General features: G+C 42.3%; 1 protein-coding gene across 5 annotated transcripts in view; it reads left to right on the forward strand.

Moving 5' to 3' along the window:
• The window catches only part of PLCB4 (phospholipase C beta 4), a 335443-nt gene extending 311919 nt beyond the window's left edge, over window positions 1-23524 (forward strand). For 4 of the 5 annotated variants that reach the window (XM_075596022.1, XM_075596021.1, XM_075596025.1 and 1 more), the window contains 5 exons: window positions 2512-2613; window positions 4932-4989; window positions 6320-6406; window positions 17589-17625; window positions 20044-23524. In XM_075596022.1, the coding sequence (XP_075452137.1) occupies window positions 2512-2613; window positions 4932-4989; window positions 6320-6406; window positions 17589-17625; window positions 20044-20132 (373 nt within the window). In that variant the 3' untranslated portion in view covers window positions 20133-23524. The remainder of the gene's footprint in view (window positions 1-2511; window positions 2614-4931; window positions 4990-6319; window positions 6407-17588; window positions 17626-20043) is intronic. The other variant, XM_075596024.1, reaches the window with a different exon arrangement.
• The last annotated feature ends 497 nt before the right edge of the window (window positions 23525-24021 follow it).

Genomic DNA, 24021 nt, shown 5'->3' on the forward strand with positions numbered 1-24021 from the left:
CCGGAATAATTCCAGGTCACCAAGATCTCCAATTAAGCCAGGTCCTGATCGCCCAGAGATCTCTCCTGAAGGGGGGGATACTGTAAGGGTTCCGGTCCAGGGTTTTGCTGGAGCTTGCCCTTACTTGGCTGTTGTGGCCGTCTTGGTTCCTGGCAAGCTTCTTCCTGAACTTCCTGAATTGGCTGCACCTATTGCAAGGTTTAAAATAGCAGTCAGTGACTCCAAGCACCTGCCTCAGCATTGTATGCATTTCCTTGTGTGCCTGACCCCTTGTGTTCTGATTCCTGAGCCTGCCCTGTTCTTGAAACCTCCCTGTTCTTTTGGATTCCCTGTTGCAGAGGCTGAGGCCTGTTACCCTGCCCACTGCTCCTGTGCCACTTGCCTTGATCCCAGCCTGTACCCGGACTTGCACCTTTTCTGCCTGCCTTGACCTCTGCCTGGATCAAGACTACTCTAACAGGACTCTATTCCCTGGCTCTTGTCGGTGATCTTATACCCTTACATCAGCCCTGCGGGTCCGCTTCCTATTCAGAGACGTTACACTTCTGCACATACCCTGACTCTTAATTACTCATTGTTTGTCTAATTCATACATCATTTTGTTTCAAAAGACATAGAATTGGTAAATACAAACCCTATTGGATATTTAAGAAAAGATCGGTTTTGATTAAAAAAGGTTAGCATGGAAAAACTATGGAATTTCATAATTATGATTGTGGTTAACAAACGTTTTCTTGGCACTGTACATATATACAGTGAGATCCCTCTTCTTCAACTCCTCCTGGACTCTGAGTTCCATAAGCTTCCCCCTTTCTATTTATAGCCCAGTCTGATGTCACTGTCTCCAGGTGCAGGGCTTAACTTCTGCTGAGTCACCCCAGAATCAGGTGCAGGTTTCCTGGTGCAGCTCCTTCAAGGAGAATCCCCCAGCTTCCTGTATGCTTCCAACTGTACTATAAAATAGAATAGCACACAGGACCCAACCTCAGTGTAGATATTTTTAATTCTTAAAACATATGAACACATAACTTAAAACCAATACACTCATGTTTGCACTCTGATAAAGGTACATCAAGCCCTGTGGGACCTGTGATATATATATCCTTCTTGGACCTCCAAAAGAGGAGCCACGCCCAGTGTGCTTTGTCTGGATGTCTCTCACTGCACCAGCACTGTCCTCTCTGCGTGTTTTGTCTGGGAGATTACGTCACATCCGGGTGGTCCGTCGGGGGAACACAGTCTCCATGGTAAATTGCCCTACGCGCTTTGTGAGACATACTTCCTCAGGGGCTGCAGAGCTGATGAACTCTGACTGCATCAGCTCTGCATCCCCTGGGGAAGTGAGAGTCTCAGGAAATGCGTAGGACAATTTACAACAAAGGCTGTGTCATCGTAGCCCTCCCCTCCCTCCCCCCTCCGACAGACCACCCGGAACTGACGCCATCCCCTATCCGAAATGGGTGAAGGAGAGGGCAGAGCAGGCTATAGGAAGGGACTTCCTGACAGAGGACACTGAGCGCAGCTTCTCTTCGGAGGTCCAAGGAGGACATATATCACAGGCCAGACCGGACTTTATGTGCCTGTATCAGAGTGCAAATGTGAGTGCATTCATTTTAAGTTATTTGCTCATGTGTTTTAAGAATTAAAAATATCTACACTATGAGGTTGAGTTATGTGTGCTCTTCTATTGTGTGTGTGTGTGTGTGTGTGTGTGTGTGTGTGTGTGTGTGTGTGTGTGTGTGTGTGTGTGTGTGTGTGTGTGTTTACATTTATTGTGGATAATCAATCATTTAGCATATGCATTTCAATGCCAGTGTACTTTGCATCTCTTTCATTTAATGCTGCATATTCATGTCTAAATTTCACTAAGCATTGTACATTAAGCTTACATTTCATTAACTTCTACATATTCATTAGTTCAAACATTGTGTTCTATGGTTACATTTTAGCATTAAAATGAAAAATCCTGCCCGCCATGCAACAGTAAAGGACAGCTCTGACATTAACTTTAAAACTTTACCTTCTCTGTCTTTCTTACAGGGAAATTTCTTATACCTCTACAGTATATTTAAACACCCACCTTCACACCCTCCCTGCTGGTTAGTAGATTATTAGCTCATCTGCGTGTAGGGGAGTTGAGTTTCAACCACCAGGAAAAGGTCACAGTCATCTGGAATATAAATGCCAACCCATAGTTGGATACATGTTCTCAATATACCATACATAATAGTTTAAAACGTCATGCTTCCTATAGGAGTGAAGAGAGGTGTTACCTTAAATGTTGAAGCTTATGCTTCCTCCAGTTGCATCAGCAGGCAATATATGAAGTCATTACTTGAGTAAAAGTTACTTGTCATATACTGTACATGTCAATTTCTGTGGTTCTTCTCTCATTTAGTCCTGAAGACACAGCATTAAAGGTTTCTGACTTACATTTGACATGGATGCTAAAGAATAGAATAATAATTTGCCAGTAGATGCTCTTGTCTCATCTGTGTTTTCTATCCATAGGGAAAGTAAGGAGATGCGGGCCAACCAAGCCAAAATTTCCATGGAAAACAGCAAAGCTATAAACCAGGATAAATCGATCAAAAATAAAGCTGAGCGAGAGAGGTGAGTGCTCATTATTTTTGACATTTTCAAATTGCTCGGGCAAGTCATAATTTGGGATCATTGAGTACACAAAATAGACCTTATTTCACTAAACTTTGGATGAAACATGCATAATATTTTGCATTGTTAAATGTATGTTAAATGTTAGTCAATCCAGCTACAAAGTCTTTCCCAAACTTCAGTAGTATTTTGCTTGATAACTTTTGTAGTCCAAACATTTCAGACTATAAATTTGTAATAAAAAATGCTTTTTTTTGTATGTCAAATATTTTTTAAGTGTGGAGGCTTGTGAAGTCTACTCTGATATTGACATGGCATTTATTTTACATACCAATGTTCCACTGTCAAAACTCAATGGGTTATTCATTAAACTGCAAGAACTGATTTTTCGAGAGGTAAAGGGCGATATCACTCGGGAACAGATCCCGCCATATTTATTCATTCTTCTTGCCTGTCTAAAACGAGTGTACATTCTATTAATTTACACAATGTAACCCACCATTAACTTGAAGTTATAATTTTTTACAAACATTTGAAGGTTAATCTATCACAAGTTAATTTTAATGTTAAGATCATTTCAAAGCCGCAGTCCTGGGTGTTTATATATCATTGGAACCCTCCGGTGCTGGACTTTGTTATTTTCAGCTGCTGATAGCCCCCAGTTCCAAAGATTCTTACAGGTTTAGGTCTCGGTTCTCTTTCATGTAAAGTCCAACGTGTGCACCAGTGCTGAGCAATAGGAAGCCGCATTGATGACTTTGCGTCATTCTTTTTGCCCATGGGACCTGAAAGACTTGACGGAAACATTAGTATGCCAGTGGGAGCATTAATCACCAGCACTGAAAACTGTATCTTTAAAACCAGTGGGTTCCTAGAGCTGAGAATGACACGATTTAGCGCCAGAGGACACCCCAGTTTCTTAACTATGTTTTTTTTTATCTAATTGAATACAGCATGAACTCCACATTTTATGCTACTGGCACTCTTCTTTTACCAGGCAATTTTGCACTGACCTTATCACAGTTTCATGAATAGGCCTCAATGTTGTTGCATACAAGTAATTTATGATCTCAAAGTAAGGGCAAGAAAGCAGCAAACTAACCCTAAACACACACACAGACGCATATTTAAGATGCTTGATGGAAAATTATGGAGTTTGTTGCAAAGAGGGATGCACAGGCTCAGGGAGAAATAATTGCAAAACGACATTAACCTTTTGGGTCACCAAAATGGAATGAAATAATATTGCATGCATAAAGCTTGCTGGCTGGTCGTAACTCCCCTATAAGGTTGTTACATAACATGTAATATATTCCACATTATAGGATAATAGGGGATGAGAAGCCTCAGAACTTTATGTCTTGATTCTCTGTCAGTAACCCATAATCTACTATATATTTTGGAATGATTTTTGTCTGTTTGCTATGGATTTGGACACCTCCTTAAGATATCAGAACCACATTTTGCATGATAGTTCCTGAGATCAAGGAGCACGTGTTTGGATACAATTGGATAGATTCTATTTTTCATTCTGTGAGTTATTTCAATTTCTCAAGCAAGTCAGCCACTGGGTGATGTACCTGGTAGGCTATGTATCTGGCACGGGATATCATACTGCTGACATCATATTGCACATAGCCTGGTGGCAGATAAGGAGAGTCAGATAGCTATAAAGTTTACACAGAAAAAAAGAGAGGAAGTCAGTTGGCGCATGAGGAAAATTTAAGAATGCTGGAGAAGGAGACAGAGGAGGAAAGAATTTGGGACATCATAAGGTATTAAAGGAAAGTGATGGGTGGGGAGAGAGATGAGGAGGAGAGAGGTGAGGGGGGAAGAGAGTAAGGGTTAGGGGGGTGAGAAGAGGAGGGGAGAGATGTGGTTGGTTTCTTCAAATTCCCAAGCAACGCCGGGTACTTTCAGATAAAAAATAAATATAAATATATATATATATATATATATATAATGCTAAGATTGATCCTCTGTATGTTCCAGTGCATTGATGGCAAGATTTCAAATGTAGAAAAAATGATAATCCAGGGCACAAACGGAATTCCAAAATAGAATTTTAATGTATCATTTCTTTTTTTCTTTTTTGGAATTCTTTTTTCTTTTTTTGTAATTCCGTTTGTGCCCTGGATCGTCATTTTTTCTACGTATACAGGATTGTCAGGCAGATTTCCCTGAACCAGGAGCTCCGGTTGTTGCAAGTATATTATTCTATGCTATTGGTGTGCAGCTTTGCTACTTATTGTTCTAGATTTCAAATGTGACATAACATTGAGTTGCAATGTAGATATATGCTGTTTTGATATTGGCAGGCGAGTGAGGGAGTTGAACAGCAGCAACACAAAGAAGTTCCTGGAAGAGCGGAAAAGAGTAAGTAGCACTGAGTCACTTTCTTGTCCTACTGTGACAGTGAATTTCAAGGCACTGTGTATGCAGCATGTTGCCCACTCATCGCGTGAGCCATCTTGTAGTCTGATTGTATCCTCCTCCTCACTCCCATACTAAATGTCATCCTCACATTTTACCTCCAGTTGGATGGACAGGCTGCACAATTATCCTCTTTGTTAGTTCCCTGCATGTGCCAATATAGCTCTAACCCCCTACACATTCTGCTCTGGAACACAACAAATTGCATTTAGTGTTAGTGTGGTAGGGAGCCCATCTGTGCCATAATGTCTTAGCACAGGTTTCTCGGCAATTCCTTTTACCGTTGGCATTCACGTCTGTTCTGTATTTCTAGATAAAGCGATAGGAACGTTAAATAAACTGCATGCATAAATTCATAGCTATGCTATTAAGCAGGTCGCAGCAGCACATTGCTATGACATCTGTCACCGTGCTTTTCTTAAAGCTATCCAAACATTAGCTGAGATTACTCTTAACTACAAATTGTCTAGCAATGTCCTTTGTAGTTTACAAACAACTTCCACATTTAAAAACATGTGCAAATCAGGTTGAATGTCATGGTTAAAGCTAACTGTTGACTGTGAATAACCTTCATAATTCTCGTTATATTGAATAGGGAGCCCTGAGAAGCATCACAAACATGTCTTTCAATGTATTATAGCATTTTAAGCCATATGTACTACTAAGCCGTAAATTCCCTAATGGCTTCATACAGCTTAGTCAATATGGTCCTATGCCTTGGGTCGGTGAGTGGTTGGCGATACTATGATAACGCCTGCATAGCCCTATGTAATTACTCTCCAGTGACATGTCTCTTAAATTTGTATGTCATATTTCTATATTTTGCTTCATTAAGAAAACTTACTGGATGAGATCGGATGTTGCAAAAAATTCGATACAGATCAGTGTTAAATATAGACAAACTTAATTAGCAATTTGATTTACATTTGTTGCAAGCAGAGAGTGTAATAAACCACAGTGGTCTTCAAAGTACACTTTTCTAGAGCTGGGTACCTCTCCCCCAACATATGCATTTTTTGCATTCAGAATGTAAATGAAGCTCTATCATAGAATGAGAATGAATGGACAGCAGAGTATAGTAACGGGTTTTGTGTACCCATGACAAGTGCTTGAGCCCATCAAAGTGTTCTGTTTCTGACATTTTTTTGCCTGTGACACCTCAAGCTACAAAATAATAGCCTCTGCATGTGATGCTGAATGGGGTATTCTGACTGGTTTGTGAGTTGTGACCAATCACTTGTTAACAATGCTGTAATGTTGCTACTTTTCTCAGCTGGCAATGAAACAATCAAAAGAAATGGATCAACTGAAGAAATCGCAACTAGAACATCTAGAAGTCTTGGAGAAGCAGAATGAGCAGGTATAGGTGACATCAGGAGTTAGAATGCAATGTTAACCCATAGAGATTTATAATCAGAACCAGTATTTTGAGTTTATACAGTAGTGATACTGGTATAACCATTCTTAGAAAGATTACCTGTTTTATTTTATGTCTTAAAAATATACATTACTATTAAATTGCATTTGCAAAAGAATTGAAAGATGTTCAGCAGTGATTTAAACCTCTCGGTGCATATATGCTCTCCCCAAACTGGGAAAGGTCCGCAGGGCACTCTCTGCTCACTGGATCAGAGCTTTTACCACATACAGGGATACCCACGAAGTATAGCTTTAGGAGTACAGGAAAAATTACTGTACTCCTTTTGAAAATGGTGTCTGTGAAGTTCAAGCGAGGACTACATATATTTTACTATAATGCAATACATTTATTTTTTTTTAAAGACATATTATTGGATGTAATATGATCTACGTTAGAGGGTGAACATCTGAAAAGGATCCCATGTGCGGTAGAAGTCCTGATCCAGGTTGCAGAAAGTGCCCCGTACTGAGACATTTATCTACAGCAGTGATTCCCAACAGGCGGTTCCTAGGGGTGTTGTAAGGTGTCTCCAAGGGGTTCGCCAAAGAAAATAGGTAAAGGCGAATCTCAGGCAGTATAGACTTATTAAAGCCTCAAACTGCACCTTTGTATGGGTGGTATAGCGGTCATGCTGGGACATAACTTTAGAAGCTCTGACTATGATTGACAGCTATACCACCCATGCTGCACACACTGAGGCGCAGTTTATTATGCATGTTTTCCCACACAAACTCAGGACACAATACTGCCTGGGATTGGTCAAACGGTTTTATTAGCAAAAGTCTGATGAGTAGGCAATAAGATTTATTAATGAGTGGTCCGCGGAACAAATATTTTTTTAGCAAGGGAGGGGGGGGGGAACAATGTAAAAAAAAAGTTGGGAACCCCTAATCTACAGCTCTGGAAACGAGCTCCATGAAGAATTCATTTCTGACAGTAGTGACTTAAGACACATTTCCAGTTATGGGTTCAATGTCTTTATAGGCTATATTGATTTATTTGAACAAAATTCTTTTTTTTTCTCTCCCTTTGCTTCCCCATTATATATTTGATTAGTAAATGATGTAGTCTTTTTAGATTTAAAAAAATATTGGGGTATTTTTGGTCTTGGGTCATTAAAATGATTTTCTATGGACTTCCTTGTAACATTCTGCCACTTTCCTTCCTTCGTTTGGCATGAGCTCCTTATAAATGTAGTACTGTATATTTTGTGATATTTCTTATGTTTTACAGGTTTAGGCATCAAAATTGTCTAAGATTATGAAATAAGTATGAAAAAGGGTAGAGAAACTGGTAGATGTGAAATAAATGTTACCAAATACAATGCATTTAACGCTGGTCACCTGTTGCCTAACAAGACATATCACAGTGAATAGGAAGAAAATCTGACACCAGAGCAAAAGTGAGCTGTAAAAGCAGCTCTGTAGGCTATAGCACATGTATGAAACTCACTACTCAGACAAGATAGTTACTGAAAGAAATATGAGAAATCCAAGAATCAATGCGAAGTTCGTTTAGTTGAGTAACCTGTTGAGAGACCGTTAAGTAGAAGTTGGAGGGAAGAAAGTCGGTGCCAGGAGGAAATCTGCTCATATCTTCAGACAGCAGGACATTTTCTACCAAAAATAGATTACACCTCATATTTAGTAAGCTTTTCCAGAAGACACTTTGAAAGTGCCAGAAGATGGCTCATGGAGTGGTACTGATTACTAAATATTGCCTTTTGTCTCATTCATTCCATTCAGCAAAGTGATTCGCTATAGGTGTCGCTAATTAATAATGGGCTTAAAATCATTTTGAGAAAGGTCTGCTGTATTGGTTGATGAGCACAAAATACATTGGTTCCTTACAGCTCACACACGTTTCTGAGCATTCTGTGGCATGCGCAAACATGTTGACAATTTGGTGATCGAATCAAATATATAGCGCGGGAAGTCTAGCATGAATTGTTAGCACCGCTTCTTAACAAAGATTAGTAATATTAAAAAAAGTATGATCTATTTAAATAGTAAAGTAGTTCATAACATAAGTACTTCTTTAAACAGCAGTTTATTTTACACGTTGTGAATGCTTCAGATCATGATGCAAATGTAGTTAAAATATTGACCTAGTTACTAGGAAAAGTAGAGAAGTTCCTACCCAGGCACTAGTTTTTAATAAAAAATAAAAAGGTTACAATCTAATGCAAATAAGAAATTAAAATACTGTTTAGCAATATTTAAAGCATAAATCTGCATCACTAAACAATTTTTATTTATATAATCTTTGAATAAACGGTATGCTTCCTACAGTTGTAGCACTCCAGCAATAAGCTTCCATGTACTGTATTTCATTTATTTTAGGAAGTTGTGTGTATTTGCTCTCACTAGCTCATTTCATAGCATATTGGACAGTATTCCTGCCTATTGATATGTTTGCCAGATCACACTTTGAAAAGACAATTAATTAAAAAAAAACTTCAGAACAGTTTTGTACTTTGATTTTGTATATTCAGAACAAAACTATTTTGAAAGCATAGTAGCTTTAAATAAACATGATAGTGTATTTTATATATATATATATATATATATATATATATAAAATATTTATATATATAGAATCCAATGCACAGCCGGCACACCATATGCAAGTAAATAAGTTTTGGTGCTTATCCCATAAAGCAATAACAGACCATACGATACCGGTTGCAACACGACATCAAGGGACAGCACGCAGGTAAGTAAATCATGAATTTTCTATGACCAAGGAGGCGCGAGCTTCCCCCCCCCCCCCTCTCCTATAAACCCTCTACATAAAAACATACAAATAACGAGAGGACAAATTTATGGAGGTAAAAGGCCGCGGCTTATTTATTAACACAAATGGGGATAGCGTACCACCTGTCCGCGCCAGAATGCTCAGAGCTGGGCAACGCAAAGGGGGCACCCGGAAGTACGTCCCGGTGACCTGCCCCCTCGCTTCAAACCCCCCGATTACCAGCCCCGAGCCACTTCTGGGGGGACAAGCACCTACCCCCCCCAACTGCCACCACCAACGGGCCTGTTTAACCCCCTTAAATCAGACCCGTACCGCCATACCCCTAATGACCTCTTCCAAACCTTCCTGTAAATCATTATTAAACATGTCCACCCCCACATCCGACAACTGTACCCCATCTTCCCTAAACCATCCACCCAATTTAAAACTAAACTGCGGGTGACGAATGACCCAACCCCCACATTGAACCAAGAAATGTCCCACCTTTCTGTTTAACCTCTTCCTCATCTTGTTAACTCTCCCCGGGATACGCGCACCTTTCCAAACCAACCTGCATATTATCTCGGACCAAACTAATTGCACCCCTGGCCAAAACGTTAACATGCGCGCCAAATCTTGCTTAATCTGCTGGAATAAATCAATCGACGGCAATTTTGCCCCATCATTACCCCCAACATGAATAATGATAATGTCCGGTGCCCTCCTACCCCTGGCCCTAGAAATTAGCAGCGGAAAAAGCCGTCCCCACCGCATCCCTCTCATCCCCCACCACGTTACCTCCACCTGATCCATACTCAAACCTAAATTCTTTCCGTAGGGGCGTGAATTCGCCCTCTTCCCCGCCCAGTGTACCATTGAGTCTCCCACGATCCAAATTACCACAGAATCTGAGGAGGCAAAGAAATGGTGGGCAAAAAGAAAAACAACGGCAGAGTGTCTACTCTAGTGCAACATTCTCCCCTACCAAATCCGGCCTGATGTATGTCCGGTAACTGTCTGACTTCCAGCGCCCAATCCTCCGTATCTTTGCTACCGCGAGCCCTACGCGTGCTGCTTCCGTCGCTGCACCAATGCGAAAAGAATGCGTTCCATACTGCCCCCCTTATAACCCTTGCTGCTTGAGACACATCCGAAAGACCCGCAAATATTGGAACCTTGACAATGCCCCCCCGTTCTTGTGCACTAACAGTGGACCCCCTTGTTCTGGCCTAATGGCCAAATAATCTTCCAATGCTTTTACTGGGCACACCACACTTCCAGGTAAGCCCTTCAACAAGATCCACACTCCCTTTCCTTTCTGATCCGTTTTAGACCTCGGTACCAGCAACCTCACCAAACCTTCTCCTAAACTTACGTCAGCCCGCTGCAAGCCACCCCCTCCCTTCTTGGAAACACAAACCAATTCACCTGCTCGCAGAGCTGCAAAAAATGCTAGGATGAATGTGGCCTTAAAAAGTACTGCCTCAAAACTGGAAGAGCATACCACGTCTGTGGCCCGCAACAAACCCTCCAAAATTGCCGGCGTCACTGGTCTTCTGCCATCCCTGCTAGTTATCCCTTTAACCAAACCTGCTAGCACCTTCCTTACCACAAAACACTTGGACACATCAACCCTACCATTCACCCTAAGGAAGAACGATATACCCGCCATCTTTCTCCCTATGGATCCACCAGCTAAACCCTTGTCCCTCAAACTCATCATGTGACCCAGAAAAATGTCTACCTCCGAGATCTTTCCTCCCGCCATCCTTTCCGCCTCCCGAAATTCTCGCCAACCAGCCACATAAGCACCCCACGTACCCGGGGCGAGTGAAGCCTTGATTAAATCAATCACACCTCCAACACCAGATCCCACAAGACTGCTGGGCACCGTTCGCCCTGGGTCTCCGCCCCCAGTGCCAACCTCCGAAACAGCTCCATCTGCAAACGTGATAATGCATCAGCAATGTTGTTCTCCACCCCAGGAACGTGCCTAGCCTTGAAACCTATATTAAGCTGTAAACACTGTAACACAAAATGCCTCAACAGAACCAACACTGGTGGGGACCGTGAACCAAAATTATTCACAGCCTCCACCACACCCAAGTTGTCGGACCAAAACGTCACCTCCCTGTTAGCAAACTTGTCCCCCCAAAGATGTACAGCCACTAGTAAAGGGAAAAGTTCCAAAAATGTCAGATTCCTGATAGGCTGAGTCCCTCGCCAATCCTCTGGCCATTCCTCCGCACACCAAGCTCCATTAAAATATGCACCAAACCCTACTGACCCAGCCGCATCCGTAAATAGCTGCAGCTCAGCGTTCCGCGCTGGACGCCCCCTCCACAACGTCCTCCCATTGTAACTCTGTAAGAATTTTAGCCACACCGCCAAATCCTTCCGGATTTCCGTTGTGACCCGAATGAAGTGGTTGAGACGCCTTACCCCCACTGTAGCTGCTGACAAGCGCCTGGAAAACACCCTTCCCACAGGCATAATGCGGGCTGCAAACACCAAATGGCCCATCAAAACCTGAAACTGTCTTAATGAGGCCTTCCTAAGAAGCATGAAATCCTATATCATACTCTCCAAAACAACTAACTTCTCAGGAGGTAACCTATACTCCCTGTTCACTGAATCAATTACTATGCCCAGAAAACTGAGAGTGGTTGTGGGTGCCACTGTTTTTTCATTCGCCAAAGGAACCCCAAATTCGCGCGCCATGGCTGAAAATTGAAAAAGCCACCTTGCGCACAAATCAGACCCCTGTGGACCAACGAAAAGGAAATCATCCAAATAATGTATGATCCCTGCTGCCTGCACCCTTTTGCAGACCACCCACTCCAAAAATGTGCTGAATGTTTCAAAATAAAAACAAGACAATGCACAACCCATAGGTAAATAAAGGTGAACAAAATAACGCCCTTCCAACATACAGCCCAATAAATGAAAACAATCTGGATGTACCGGCAAGAGTCTGAAAGCTGACTTAACGTCAGCCTTCGCCATCAATGCCCCCTGCCCCATCCTTCCCACCAAAGCCGCCGCCTGATCAACAGTGGCATAGCTTACGGAGCATAAGTCCCTATCTATCCCGTCATTAACTGACGACCCTTTCGGGTAAGACAGATGTTGAATTAACCTGAATGCCCCCGCCTCCTTTTTCGGAACCACCCCCAACGGTGACACCCTAAGATTTCTCAGGGGCGGGGAAAGGAAAGGACCCGCCATTCTGCCCAACTCAATCTCTTTATCAATTTTTTCTTTTGCCACATCCCCATTCAACCTGACCGACTTCAAATTCCTCTCGCCCCCCGATCCATCCTGATACTCAAAGGGGATCCCGAATCCTTCCCTAAACCCCTCTCGTAATAAGCTAGCTGCCCGTCTATTGGGGTATTTTTCCAGCCAAGGCGCCATTGCCTCTGCTGAAACTGGCGTTCCCGCCTTCCTGAACAGCCTGCTGTCCTGCTCCCTTGAAACCCTTACTATCTTTCTTAAAGCACCTTGATTTGGGATGCTGACCCCCACACCCAGCACAAGTGTGCTGGAATCTACAATTCTCAAATCTGCATCTTAACTCGTTGTAACCCCAACATACCCCCGACTGCTTCCCACCTGCACGCCCTCTCCCTGATGTGCGCACCTGAAAATGCTCCCGCCAGACCCCTTTGAGGCTATTTGTCCCGCGAAAGGACGACCCCCCTCTTCCCTCAAATGTGCTCCAAGTACAAATTCACATCCTTACAATTCCATGTAACCACACCTTTATTAGCTTCCATACTCTGCCTAAACTCCACATCATAGGCCCACCATCCCATACCCCCGTGTTTCTGAAACGCTTTTCTAATCGTATCCTGATACTTAAAAAGCGCCGAGCATAATTGCGGATCCTTTTCCCCCGCAACTCCCGCCAAAATCCCAAATGCCTGCGACCAATTACTGAACGTGCGTGGAAAAAGACGCTTTTCCACATCCTCCTTTTTAGCCTCCCCTTTCTTTTCGGATTTAGCTACCGCTTCATTGTACCCCGGAAGCAATGACAAAATCTCAACATAATCACCCGCCCAAATTTTTTCCTTTACTTCCTTTGACAAATGCACGCCTAAGGAACGTGATATGGTCGTACATGAGTCCCCATAGGCCGCATCCGGCAGCCTTTTTGAACCTGCCAATGGCCTTCCGAGCCCTGTCCCCTGCCCAGCACCTGAATTCACCACCGGATGCTCACCTAACAAACTAACAACTGCCGTTGAATCAGCTCCTTTTCCAGCCACCTGCACCTGCAATGCTGTGGCCGTTGCTAACTCATCTTGAATAACTTTCGGCACTGTGCTAAGGGTACAACCTACGGTACTCTCCATACCCAAAGACAACTGAGCCACCTCTCCACCCACTGTTCCACGGTAGCTCCCCCCGTCAAGCACTGAATCTGACCCACCCTGCCATTCGCTTGACTTGCATGCCCCGACTGCTTGCTTAGTGGATAATAACGTTGTCATCGGCAATAATGCTAACTGAACGCCCTTAACCACCGCACTAATCATTCTTGCCTCGGCATCGCCCGCTAACCCCAAATCCAACACCTGTGGCCCAGGAGAGCTAACAATGCCCGGCAAGGTAACACCCTTATTTCCCAAACAAGCAACTCTTTTACGCTTACCCTTCGATGCCCCAGTCCCCGGCGGTGATTTAAACCGCCTGTCGGGACCTGCCCCAAGACTCTTGTCCTCCAAGCCTCTGACAGCAAGCTCAACCCGAGTCCCGGACCGCTTGCAAGCCGTGGACGACGTACCAGCGCCACGAAGCGAGGTCGACCGCGTCCCGGCCGTTCCAGATTTACCTGTAAATGAGGAAGCAAATATTAAACCCCCAATTAGGCTAACCTTTATTCCTGAATAAACTCTTTATTTTTTATTTTTTTTAAAAAAGGACCAATCCTTTACCTTACGTTCCCTTCCAGGCTGGGACCAAACCCCCCAACCTCTTTTTTTATTTTTTTATTTACCAACCATCCTTTGCCAGCCTTCCTTTCACCAGTAACCGGCAATGGCGAGCATGTCGACCCCCTCCCAACCTCCCCCCCTTCTTTTTTTTTTTTTTGTGGGGGGAGGGAGGGAACCCTTAGCCGCCTACTGCTCGCCTCCATCCAGGCTCTTCCTTTTTTATATAAGGTTGGGACCCATGTCCCACCCCTGTTTTTCCAGGGACCCATGTCCCACCCTTGTTTTTCCCAGGGACCCATGTCCCACACCTGTTTTTCCAGAGACCCATGTCCCACCCTTGTTTTTCCCAGGGACCCATGTCCCACGCCTGTTTTTGTGGGGACCCAAGTCCAACACCCGTTTTTTTTTTTTGTTTGTTTGTTTTTTTGGGGGGGGGACCCATCTCCAGGCTCCTCCCAAAAGTCCCCCAGCCTTTAACCAAATAGGCTGTGATTTCCAAAAACTCCGCCGTGACATACCCTTCTGCACCACCAACGCTTCCCATGCTCCGTTACTAGGACCCCCTTCATCACTTGATGATGGCCACGCCTCAGCGCAGGTAGCATGGGAACCGCCCTGTCCTCTCGCGTTTTCACGACTGCCCAAACTTCCTTGATCACTCCCAGCTTTCAGCACTAGTGCACACATCTGCTTCTGAAACCATCCTTCCTCATGGTTGTGCGCCTCCGCCAAAAGCTGCATGGTGCTGACCTGAAAGGACATCGCTATTAGCGCTGTAATTTAGCCAATGGCTCGTCAAACACTGGTTTAATTTCACCACCTAAATCCTGCCAGCAAACTACTCTTGAACTCTTGCCTAGCTGATCTTTCCACGAAAACCAGTTCACTTGAATTAGACTTAGAACCGCTCTTAAGCTGTAATAACACAAAAAATTCCGCATTAATGCTTGTATCCTTAGCACCTTAACGCCCCCCACCTCCATCCCTTAGCGCCCTAACATCCAACCAACCATTGCTGTCATTTTTTTTATTTTTTTTTAAAGTATGATGTCACCCACGACACGAATAACCTTAGGATTGGCTTCCAATAACCACAACCAAGATCAACCTTAAAAGGCGTATTTTTTTTGTTTGTTTTTTTTTTAAACTTTTTTTTTTTTTTTAATTTTATTTATTTAATTAATTATTTATTTATTTATTTATTTATTTTTAATGGACAGCCCCACCTGACCACCTCCCACTGTGTAGAAGAGTGGAAAAGAAAAAAGGGGGGGGGAAGGAAGAGGGCCAATATCTCCCCGAGGAGGAGGGAGGATGGGGGGGAGGGAGGATGGGGGGGGGGGAGGAGGGGGCAAAAGCCCACCATTCCAGCCAAATCACCAACTGCCCCCCCCCAGCCGTAACAACAGCCTTGCCCCCAGCCCCCCTGACACCCCCCACCCCCTGATCATCGTCAGGAGGCGGGACCACATGAAACCCATGCGCTGCTTCCGCCCAAACCCACATGTGACCACACAGACCTTCCCTTGCCACTAGCCCAACCGCACGGCTAAGCGTGGGTTGGGAGAGTCCACAATAGGAGGACAGGAACAGGGCCCACAGCGCCGGACCACCCTCGCAAGCGGCGCCAGAAAAAACCTCCTCCAAGCCGATGCGCCTTCCTCCACGCATCAGCCCAGGTAGGAGTCACTCTCCTCGTCTCTCGCCTCCTCCCCCCCGCCGCTGCCGCCAAACAAACAGCGCGGCCAAAACGAAAGGCAGGAAAAAACACCAGCCCTACCTGCATCCCCCCCGCCCCACCCGAGCACCGGCAAAACCGGCAAAAAACACACGGAGGGAGAGGGGGGGCGGAGGGTCCCTCACCACGAGGAGGGGAGGGAGGTCCCTCACCCCGGGAGGGGGGCCCACTGCGCGATTAAACCGATTAACCTACTAAAATGTAGGAGAGGAGAGGAGAGTGTCCAAACAGTTTGAACGACAAGGAACAAGTGGCAGTTGCTTGTTCCTTGGCTCTATTTAAAAAACCAACTGCCCCAACTGCCTTCCCTGATCGCGCACGCGACCACCAGCCTAGCTGGTGGGGGGGGGGGTGGGCGCACCCCCCGGTCAATAGCTGTAGCCACCCATGCGGGCTAGGCCAGCTCTATATTTGATAGAAGACACAAAAACCGACGTTTCGGTCCCCCAGTGGGACCTTTCTCAAGGTGGTGCACCACCTTGAGAAAGGTCCCACTGGGGGACCGAATTGTCGTTTTTTGTGTCTTCTATCAAATATAGAAAATTCATGATTTACTTACCTGCGTGCTGTCCCTTGATGTCGTGTTGCAACCGTTATCGTATGGTCTATATATATATATATATATATGTATGGTCTATATATATATATATATATTCATACGCGCACACACACACACACAGACACAGATGTTTTACTTTACTTCTACAACATCCATAGCAAAAACAGCAAATACATTATTTGAGATAATCCTCGGGGGTTTTGCATACAGGATTGCCATATGGCTTCTCCAAAAATACTGGACACAGTGGTGAAAGATGCAACACGCTCAAGACACACACACACATCTCTCCGCTCCATGCTGTTTCCTCCTCTCTTTGGCCCCACCAACCAAGCTCCTGACACCACCTCCTGATTGGCTGTGGCTGGGTAATGCAGCCAATCAGGATGGAGGACGCTGCCCAGCCCCCGAGCAACAGCCCTACTCACTCCCTGCACGGGGAAATCCCACGGGTCCCCAAGCCGGTCAAATAACTATGTCCAGAGACGTAATACAAGACACATACATGTCCAGTATTTACTCTCATTTTTTACTGGACAGAGTGTACAAATACAGGACAGTCTGGTTCAATACAGGACACCTGGTAATCCTATTTGCATATATGAAATAGGAAACCAATTGCCCGGCTCTTCCGTACCTCCAAACTTGCCTCTGAGCTTTTTTCTTTACAAAGGGATCTTCTGTAGACTTATTGAAGTCAAAGAAAATGATTAGCTCACACTATATTTGTAGTTCATGTGCAAACTCTATGCTGAATTGGAATTATAACTGGATGAGGGAACACATGTTATTGTGCCACTTAACAAAACTCAAATTTAGATCAATGTCAGAGGAACGATGCATGTTTATAGCTTTAACTGGGAGAATATATTTTTTTCTATGACCTGCCATTAAATTCCCAACTAAATCTAGCTGTAGATCAAGTCTTGGGTGATATTTTGTGATAAACAGCGTAGTATTGTTGGTAACTTGTCATACTCATCTGGTTAGTATTGTACCAATACTCAATACATTGCTAAGTGTCCATAAAGTGTTGTCTGCTATAACACCTTGTTATTTCATACATTCTTCAGTTGTTTTTTACTTTGTTTTATTTGCTTCATATCATATTGCATAATGTTGACATTGTTGTTTTTGTACATGCAGCTTTTGAAATCCTGCCATGCAGTGTCTCACTCACAAGGTATGATTGGTCTTCTCACATCTCCTCTTATCATTTGCTAGTCCTTAAACATTATTTTACTAGTGCAGAATTATTCTAATGCAGCTACTGTCAAAACTAATTGTGTGTAGTACCCCCTTGAAAATAATCATGTTGCCAAGTAAATGTATACTTTGTGTGCTAAGACACTTCCGATGACCAAAAGCAAGGACCCTGCGCCCTTATCGCTCCAAAATCTACCAGCTCTCTATGCATCCACCGATGCCTTCAGTAACATTGGCAATGATCAGCAGTCTGCTACTGTGGGGGAAGACTCTGCTTTGTTGTCTCAGTGGGTTAGAATGAAGAAAGCATATAAACAACATAGCATCACTAGCATGTACTGTTCTATCCTCGCTACATTCGGTTCAAACTGTTTCCTAAAAATAAAATGACAAACTAAACCGAAAAATTAATTTTCATTTCTGGAGTCCAGATACGGCTATGTTTAATTTGTGATACATTTGACACAAGAATGATCAAAGAGGCTAAAAATCATTGAATAATGCCACCATTTTTTGCATGGCACCCATTATTTCATAAACATGCTGCTTGGCACTTCAGAGTACCTGGTTACAGAGTAAAACAAGAAATTAAGAAGAAAGAAGATACAAGATCTTAGACATGCTATAAGTGATATCAGAAATAAAACGTGACTGATTCTTTACTCCTGTGTAGAAACTGAATTCATATTTCATGTATGCATCATTTTCTACCATAGTAAGGCTATAATGTGTGTAAGTTACCCTTCAATAGAAGATTGTGGGTGGCTGGAAGTGTTTTGACATTCTCAGTATCTCACCTTAAAGGTGACTATAAATAATTTCCCCTGAACTTAAAATGTTCAAAGGAGATGTAACCACAAATAGAAAGTATGTTTTGTTGCACAGGACCTTGGAATTATGGTACGAATGGTATAAATAATAAAATAACCTTGGAAAACCATAGTCACTTATGTAAACACACATTAAATGAAGGGAGTGCTTCTCAACCAGGGTGCAGGGTGCAACCACCCTCTGCCAAGTCTGCCAGTGCCCTTGGGGGAAAACTCTGCCGACCAGTCTAGGACATTTGGTCATGGCCGTTTTTGCCGTGACCAGATAGCCACCGGCTTTTAGCCGCGACTTACCTCACCACTGGGACATCTCTTCCCCCTTACCCTTACCATTTACCCTAAACCCCCCTAATACTAACAATACCCTGCCCTAAAAACCTTGCCCTAATCCCCTACCCTAAAAACATTAACCCCTTACTTTAATCCCCTACCCTAAAAAGCTAACCTTTATCCTAAAACCTCTATCCTAAGCCCCCTACCCAAACTGCTAAAACCCCTTAAATTAACTTACCTTATTGGCGAAACGGCCGGTGGCTGAATGTCCAGCAGCGGCGGTGAAGGGTCCCTTGGCGGCCAAATACCAGCGGCTTAATGTTCGATTTCACTGCCTAGCGACTGAAAGACTCTGATTCGCCTCTACTCACTTTCCTCTCTCAGCCCGGCACAGGGGAGAGAGAGGAACTGCGGAACCTCCCAGCCATGAATGTGGAAAGTGTAGAGACAGGTGATAAGTGTGCTATGGGGATTTTTAAATATCCTCATGGGGTGCCCGTGCTCAAAAAAGGTTGAAAACCACTGAATAAAGGTATCGCTCATTGTTTCAAACCGTAACCAGGTAGCCCATACACGTTAAGTGACAAATAGTAATATTTTCTCCATATACATTATTTTACTGTATGTTTCATTCCACAACAAAACGCAAAGCAATACTCTGAATCATTAAGTCGGGCACTAGCTTCTGTTGCATATTTTATTATAAAATATATTTTTATATGAATATTCTCTCAAAGGAAAGCTTCAAACCCTTTGCTAGACAGGTCTGCAATACATTGAGTTACTTCTCCAGGACAAGTGGGTCTAATAAGTATCTAATGTGTCAAGTGCACGTTCTAGTAATGACATAAACAATCAATCGTCAGTCATGTTCCAAACAGCTCGCTTTAGATTGTCCAGTCTCCTGATTATTGAACACTAATTCAGTTGTAAATTCTTGAAAGAGATGGGCAAATATAAAGTCACTTCTAGCTTCTCCAAGAAAATCACTGGCTTGTTACCTGACACAGTCATGCAGACAAATATGGGTTAAAGCGTTTGCAAATAATACATCGTTTTTTGGTCCTTTTGAACTCTTCCTTGTGTCCTATTTCCTTTTTAACAAACTGCATAGAAAAGGACTGGGGTCAGTGAATGAGCTTCTTGCTGGAAGAGACTGAAATCATTGCAGGGCAATATGTTGCAGACTCTTCCAACAAGAAAGACAATAGCACATATCGTTAGTCCATCCTACTGTACATGCCATTTACTGTATGCCAACGTCACATGTTTCTCTTTGTGTTTGGCCTTAGGCAAAGGAGATGCAGCAGATGGTCAAGCTGGAAGCAGAGATGGACCGCAGGCCAGCAACAGTTGTGTAAAGCACCAAAATGCAAATTGAAGTTGAGAAATCCCCTGTCCTTTAAACAAAGAACACTGTAAAATACAGACCACAAACACTGAAGATTCAAAGTGTGCTCATAGGTTTTACCCTTCTGTCTCAGCAAGACAACAATAGAGGTGATTTTAGATTTTGACTGGCATATTTCCCTTTAACATTGTGAGCACTGAAATATTTATGCTAAAGAAATATAATTATTCAATGATAAAGTGATATTTGTAATAGGGGCATACCATCTATTAACACTGTTTTTAATCACGCCTTTTATTTATTTTTTTACAACTTTTCACTGATACCAAAACAAACTGAGACACACATTTGACTTTAATATATTATAAAACTGCTAGCTATGTTTTCCCTATGTTTCCATCTCGCGTAAACGCAACCAACGTTTATTTTATGCGCCATGTTTACTAAGCGGGGCTATTCCATAAGACACCATTCACTAGAATGGGCCAGACAGTATCTCCCAGTACCAGAGGGTGTCTTGTGGAATAGCACTGCTTAGTAAATATGGGCCGGTCTCTGTTTGTGCTGTTTAGTACTTGGAAAAAGATAATATTGGCATTGTAACAAAAAGTAGCATACAGCGTCTACATTCAGTAGTCCTAATTTCACCAAGTAGCACACAGAAATGTATACTGAGTATATATGAAGGAATACAAAAACAGATGAAAAGGACTTCTCTCCTATGTAATTATGTCCTATGTTTAATTAAAGAGCAGGTGCAGAGGAGGTAAATATATAGTACACAGATAGAACCCAGAGAAGGGCTCTGTATGAGGGAAGTAAAATTTCCCTGTGTTGCATTACCTGGCGGGCACAACGTGTTCTCATCTGGATACTGTCCCCAAATACCTCTCTATAAAGTGGTGCCTGGAAACCATTAGCATTTACTCTGCATTGTATATTGAAGATAGAAAAAAGGTAGAGAATAAAACAGTAACAGTGACAGAGGGTGTTTGTTGATCACTTAAGTGCAAAGCACCACAAATCTAAATGAGCCACTGGATCTAAGCAATTTGTTTGTTCTGTTTGACGTGGGTAGCAAGAAAATCAGCTCTTTTTTCTTCTTCAAGAAAATATGTAGGATATTTTTCTTGACTTTTTCCATGGATTACCATCATGATCAGAACATTGCAGTTTTTTTGTTGATGCTAATTTGAGAATTTAGGTTCTCAATAATGTATTTTCACATACTCAAAATAAGAATTAATTTACAAAGTATTGGCTGGCCAATATGTTCAACTGCTGTCCATGTGGTTGGTAAAGTACAAATTCCCAGTGCATGTGATGCAAATGATCATATGTGGCACTTTGCGTTCTCATTTTCAGAGTAACTACTGTAGTTGAGTCTCTGCTGACCAAGCAGCAATTTCTGACTTTAAGCTATCACATTCAGATCACTTTGGACTTTATCAAGATATCTCGAATTGTCTCAAAATTGCCTGGGAAGTCATGTCTGTTTGGATATTATTCTGATATTTTGGATTCCTGTATCACAAGCCCAACTGACACCAAAGATATTACAATCCTATAACTGAATGCTTTGACATTAAGTATATATGATTACTTTTTTCCCTATTTAATCCATAATAAAACAATGTATTTTGTAGGAAGTTGAGAAGAGGGTTTTAAGCAATAAGTATACACAAATCTGCCCAATGCAATCAGTGCTCAGATGTTAAAAGGATCATGCATTAGGCACTTTAAGAGAAGTTTACATCAAATAATGCTTGTACAGAAATTGCATTTTAATTTTAATGCTGAAGATTCCAGATGTTAGTTTATTTTATTTAAAATATTGTGAAATGGGAATGGCAAAAGTTTGTAACTGTGAAGATGTATAAAGTATTTATATATACTTGTACTGAAATATTGTAGAATATTCATGTTAACACAGGGGAAACTATTTGTAAACATTATTATTAGAAGATGTTTGCATGTAATACAGACACCAGTTATAACTTGTATGCCTAAGACCAGGGGTAGCCAACTCCAATCTTCAAGGGCCACCAGCAGGTTAAGATTTCAGGATATCCCTGCTTCAGCACAGCTAGCTCAAGCAGTGGCTCGGTCGTGACTGAGCCGCCTGTGCTGAGGCAGGGATAATCCTGAAAGCCTGACCTGTTGGTGGCCCTTGAGGGCTGGAGTTGGCCACCCTTGCATAACACCATAGCCATGCTGTATTTCAGTAAATGCTGTTTTAATGTAAGACACAGAATATTATTTAAATACCTAATTATTTTTAACATTGCAATTATGTGACCATTCTAGTTTGGTGATTTTGTACTTACTGCATTTAACTTTATTTTTAAATATGTATGCAGAATTTCTAAAGAGATTAATGTTTTATGTTTGGTAATTGTCCAAACAGTTTGCTAGGGTGTTAATTTGCATGGTCCTGCTGTACTTATATTACAGACAAGTGCACGTACTAGTAATTTACTAGTAACATATCCATGTTGTCAGTACAGAAATGACTGCGTTACGAAACTAGTAGTTGTAGAACAAATCGGTTTACTGATTTTGGTATCCTGAACACCAGTTGAGTTTTTTGTATGTTCTTGTCTATTATGAGCTCCCTTACTGTTGACGGGGTCTCTAGTACACTTTTTCTGCATGTCCTTTAAGCAGTTGGGTGGAAACGATTCATTTTAAATATAGAAATATAAAACAGGTGATTTGGGGTTTGTTATAATACTTGTACAGGAATTAAATTAAATACAATAAACCGTTACGTAAAAAGTGACAGTGGCATGTCCCATTTCCCAGTTATTTTGTAACTCCTCAGTAAGCACTATGATAAAACACTCACAAGCAGCTTTTTCATTGGCAGAATGGTACCAGTATTGTGCTATCAAATAATAGAAAATAGTTTCTTGTGTATTTAACAAGACTGGTATTATTAGCAAATTATGGATTTTCGCATTTTCCTCTTTCTCCTTCGTTCTCTTCTTTCTCACCTCTGCTTTGCCCAAACTGCAGAAATGACATCAATAGATAATCATTTACCTTATTGTGCCTAAATCTGTTGGTTACAAGTTATAGTCTTCCTCTAGCTCACTATTGCCTTCGATGCCCAATCACTCTGCTCATGTCTGTGACATTACCTTATCTAAAATTGTCTCCCGTCTGGATCCTTATTAAAACATTTTACTGTGGTGTCTTGAAAGACTAATTCTGGTATTTTCCTATTCCCTCAATTTACACATTAACTATGTAACCTAATTAACTCCTTTTTGCTCCTAGCACAGATATGTCCACAATATTGCAATTCCAAAAGTTGCCAATATAAGGTAATCTAAGAAATAATAGAAAAATAAAAAGGCATAGCAAATGTTCAGCGTCTCATGTACATTTTTATTGTACTAATAAACTAGTTACAACTATCCTTTTTGGTTGTATATTAAAGAAAGAAAGTCATGTTGTGTGTACAGTATATATATGTGTGTGTATAACACGAAAGGATGACTGCAACAGACCCTGAGATTGTAAGTACGAAAGTCTGCTAAATATATGTATAAAGTGTACAACTGCTGACGGTGCTAGGGACAATGTACAAATGGAAACAAAGAGAGAAGGAAAAGTATCCCAACAAAAGTACCCTGGTGTACTAAAGTATCAACATGTATTAATATTAACATCACAGACAACATCAATGGATTAAAACAATCCTCAGAATCCTATAAGTAAGGTGATTATAATTTACACCTACTGTATGTAAATGCACTATACAATACAACCTCTGCCAGCCCTCCTCAAGAATGATCTAATTAGCATACATGGTGTGGAGGCATGCAATCCGCCTCCCACCTCACTGACTGGCCGCAGCTCTGACACAAGAGCCTGATGGAACAGTAAAGCTCCCTATGTGAAGCAGAGCATT

This window comes from Ascaphus truei, chromosome 4 (assembly GCF_040206685.1).
Source record: "Ascaphus truei isolate aAscTru1 chromosome 4, aAscTru1.hap1, whole genome shotgun sequence".
NCBI classification, from domain to species: Eukaryota; Metazoa; Chordata; class Amphibia; order Anura; family Ascaphidae; genus Ascaphus; species Ascaphus truei.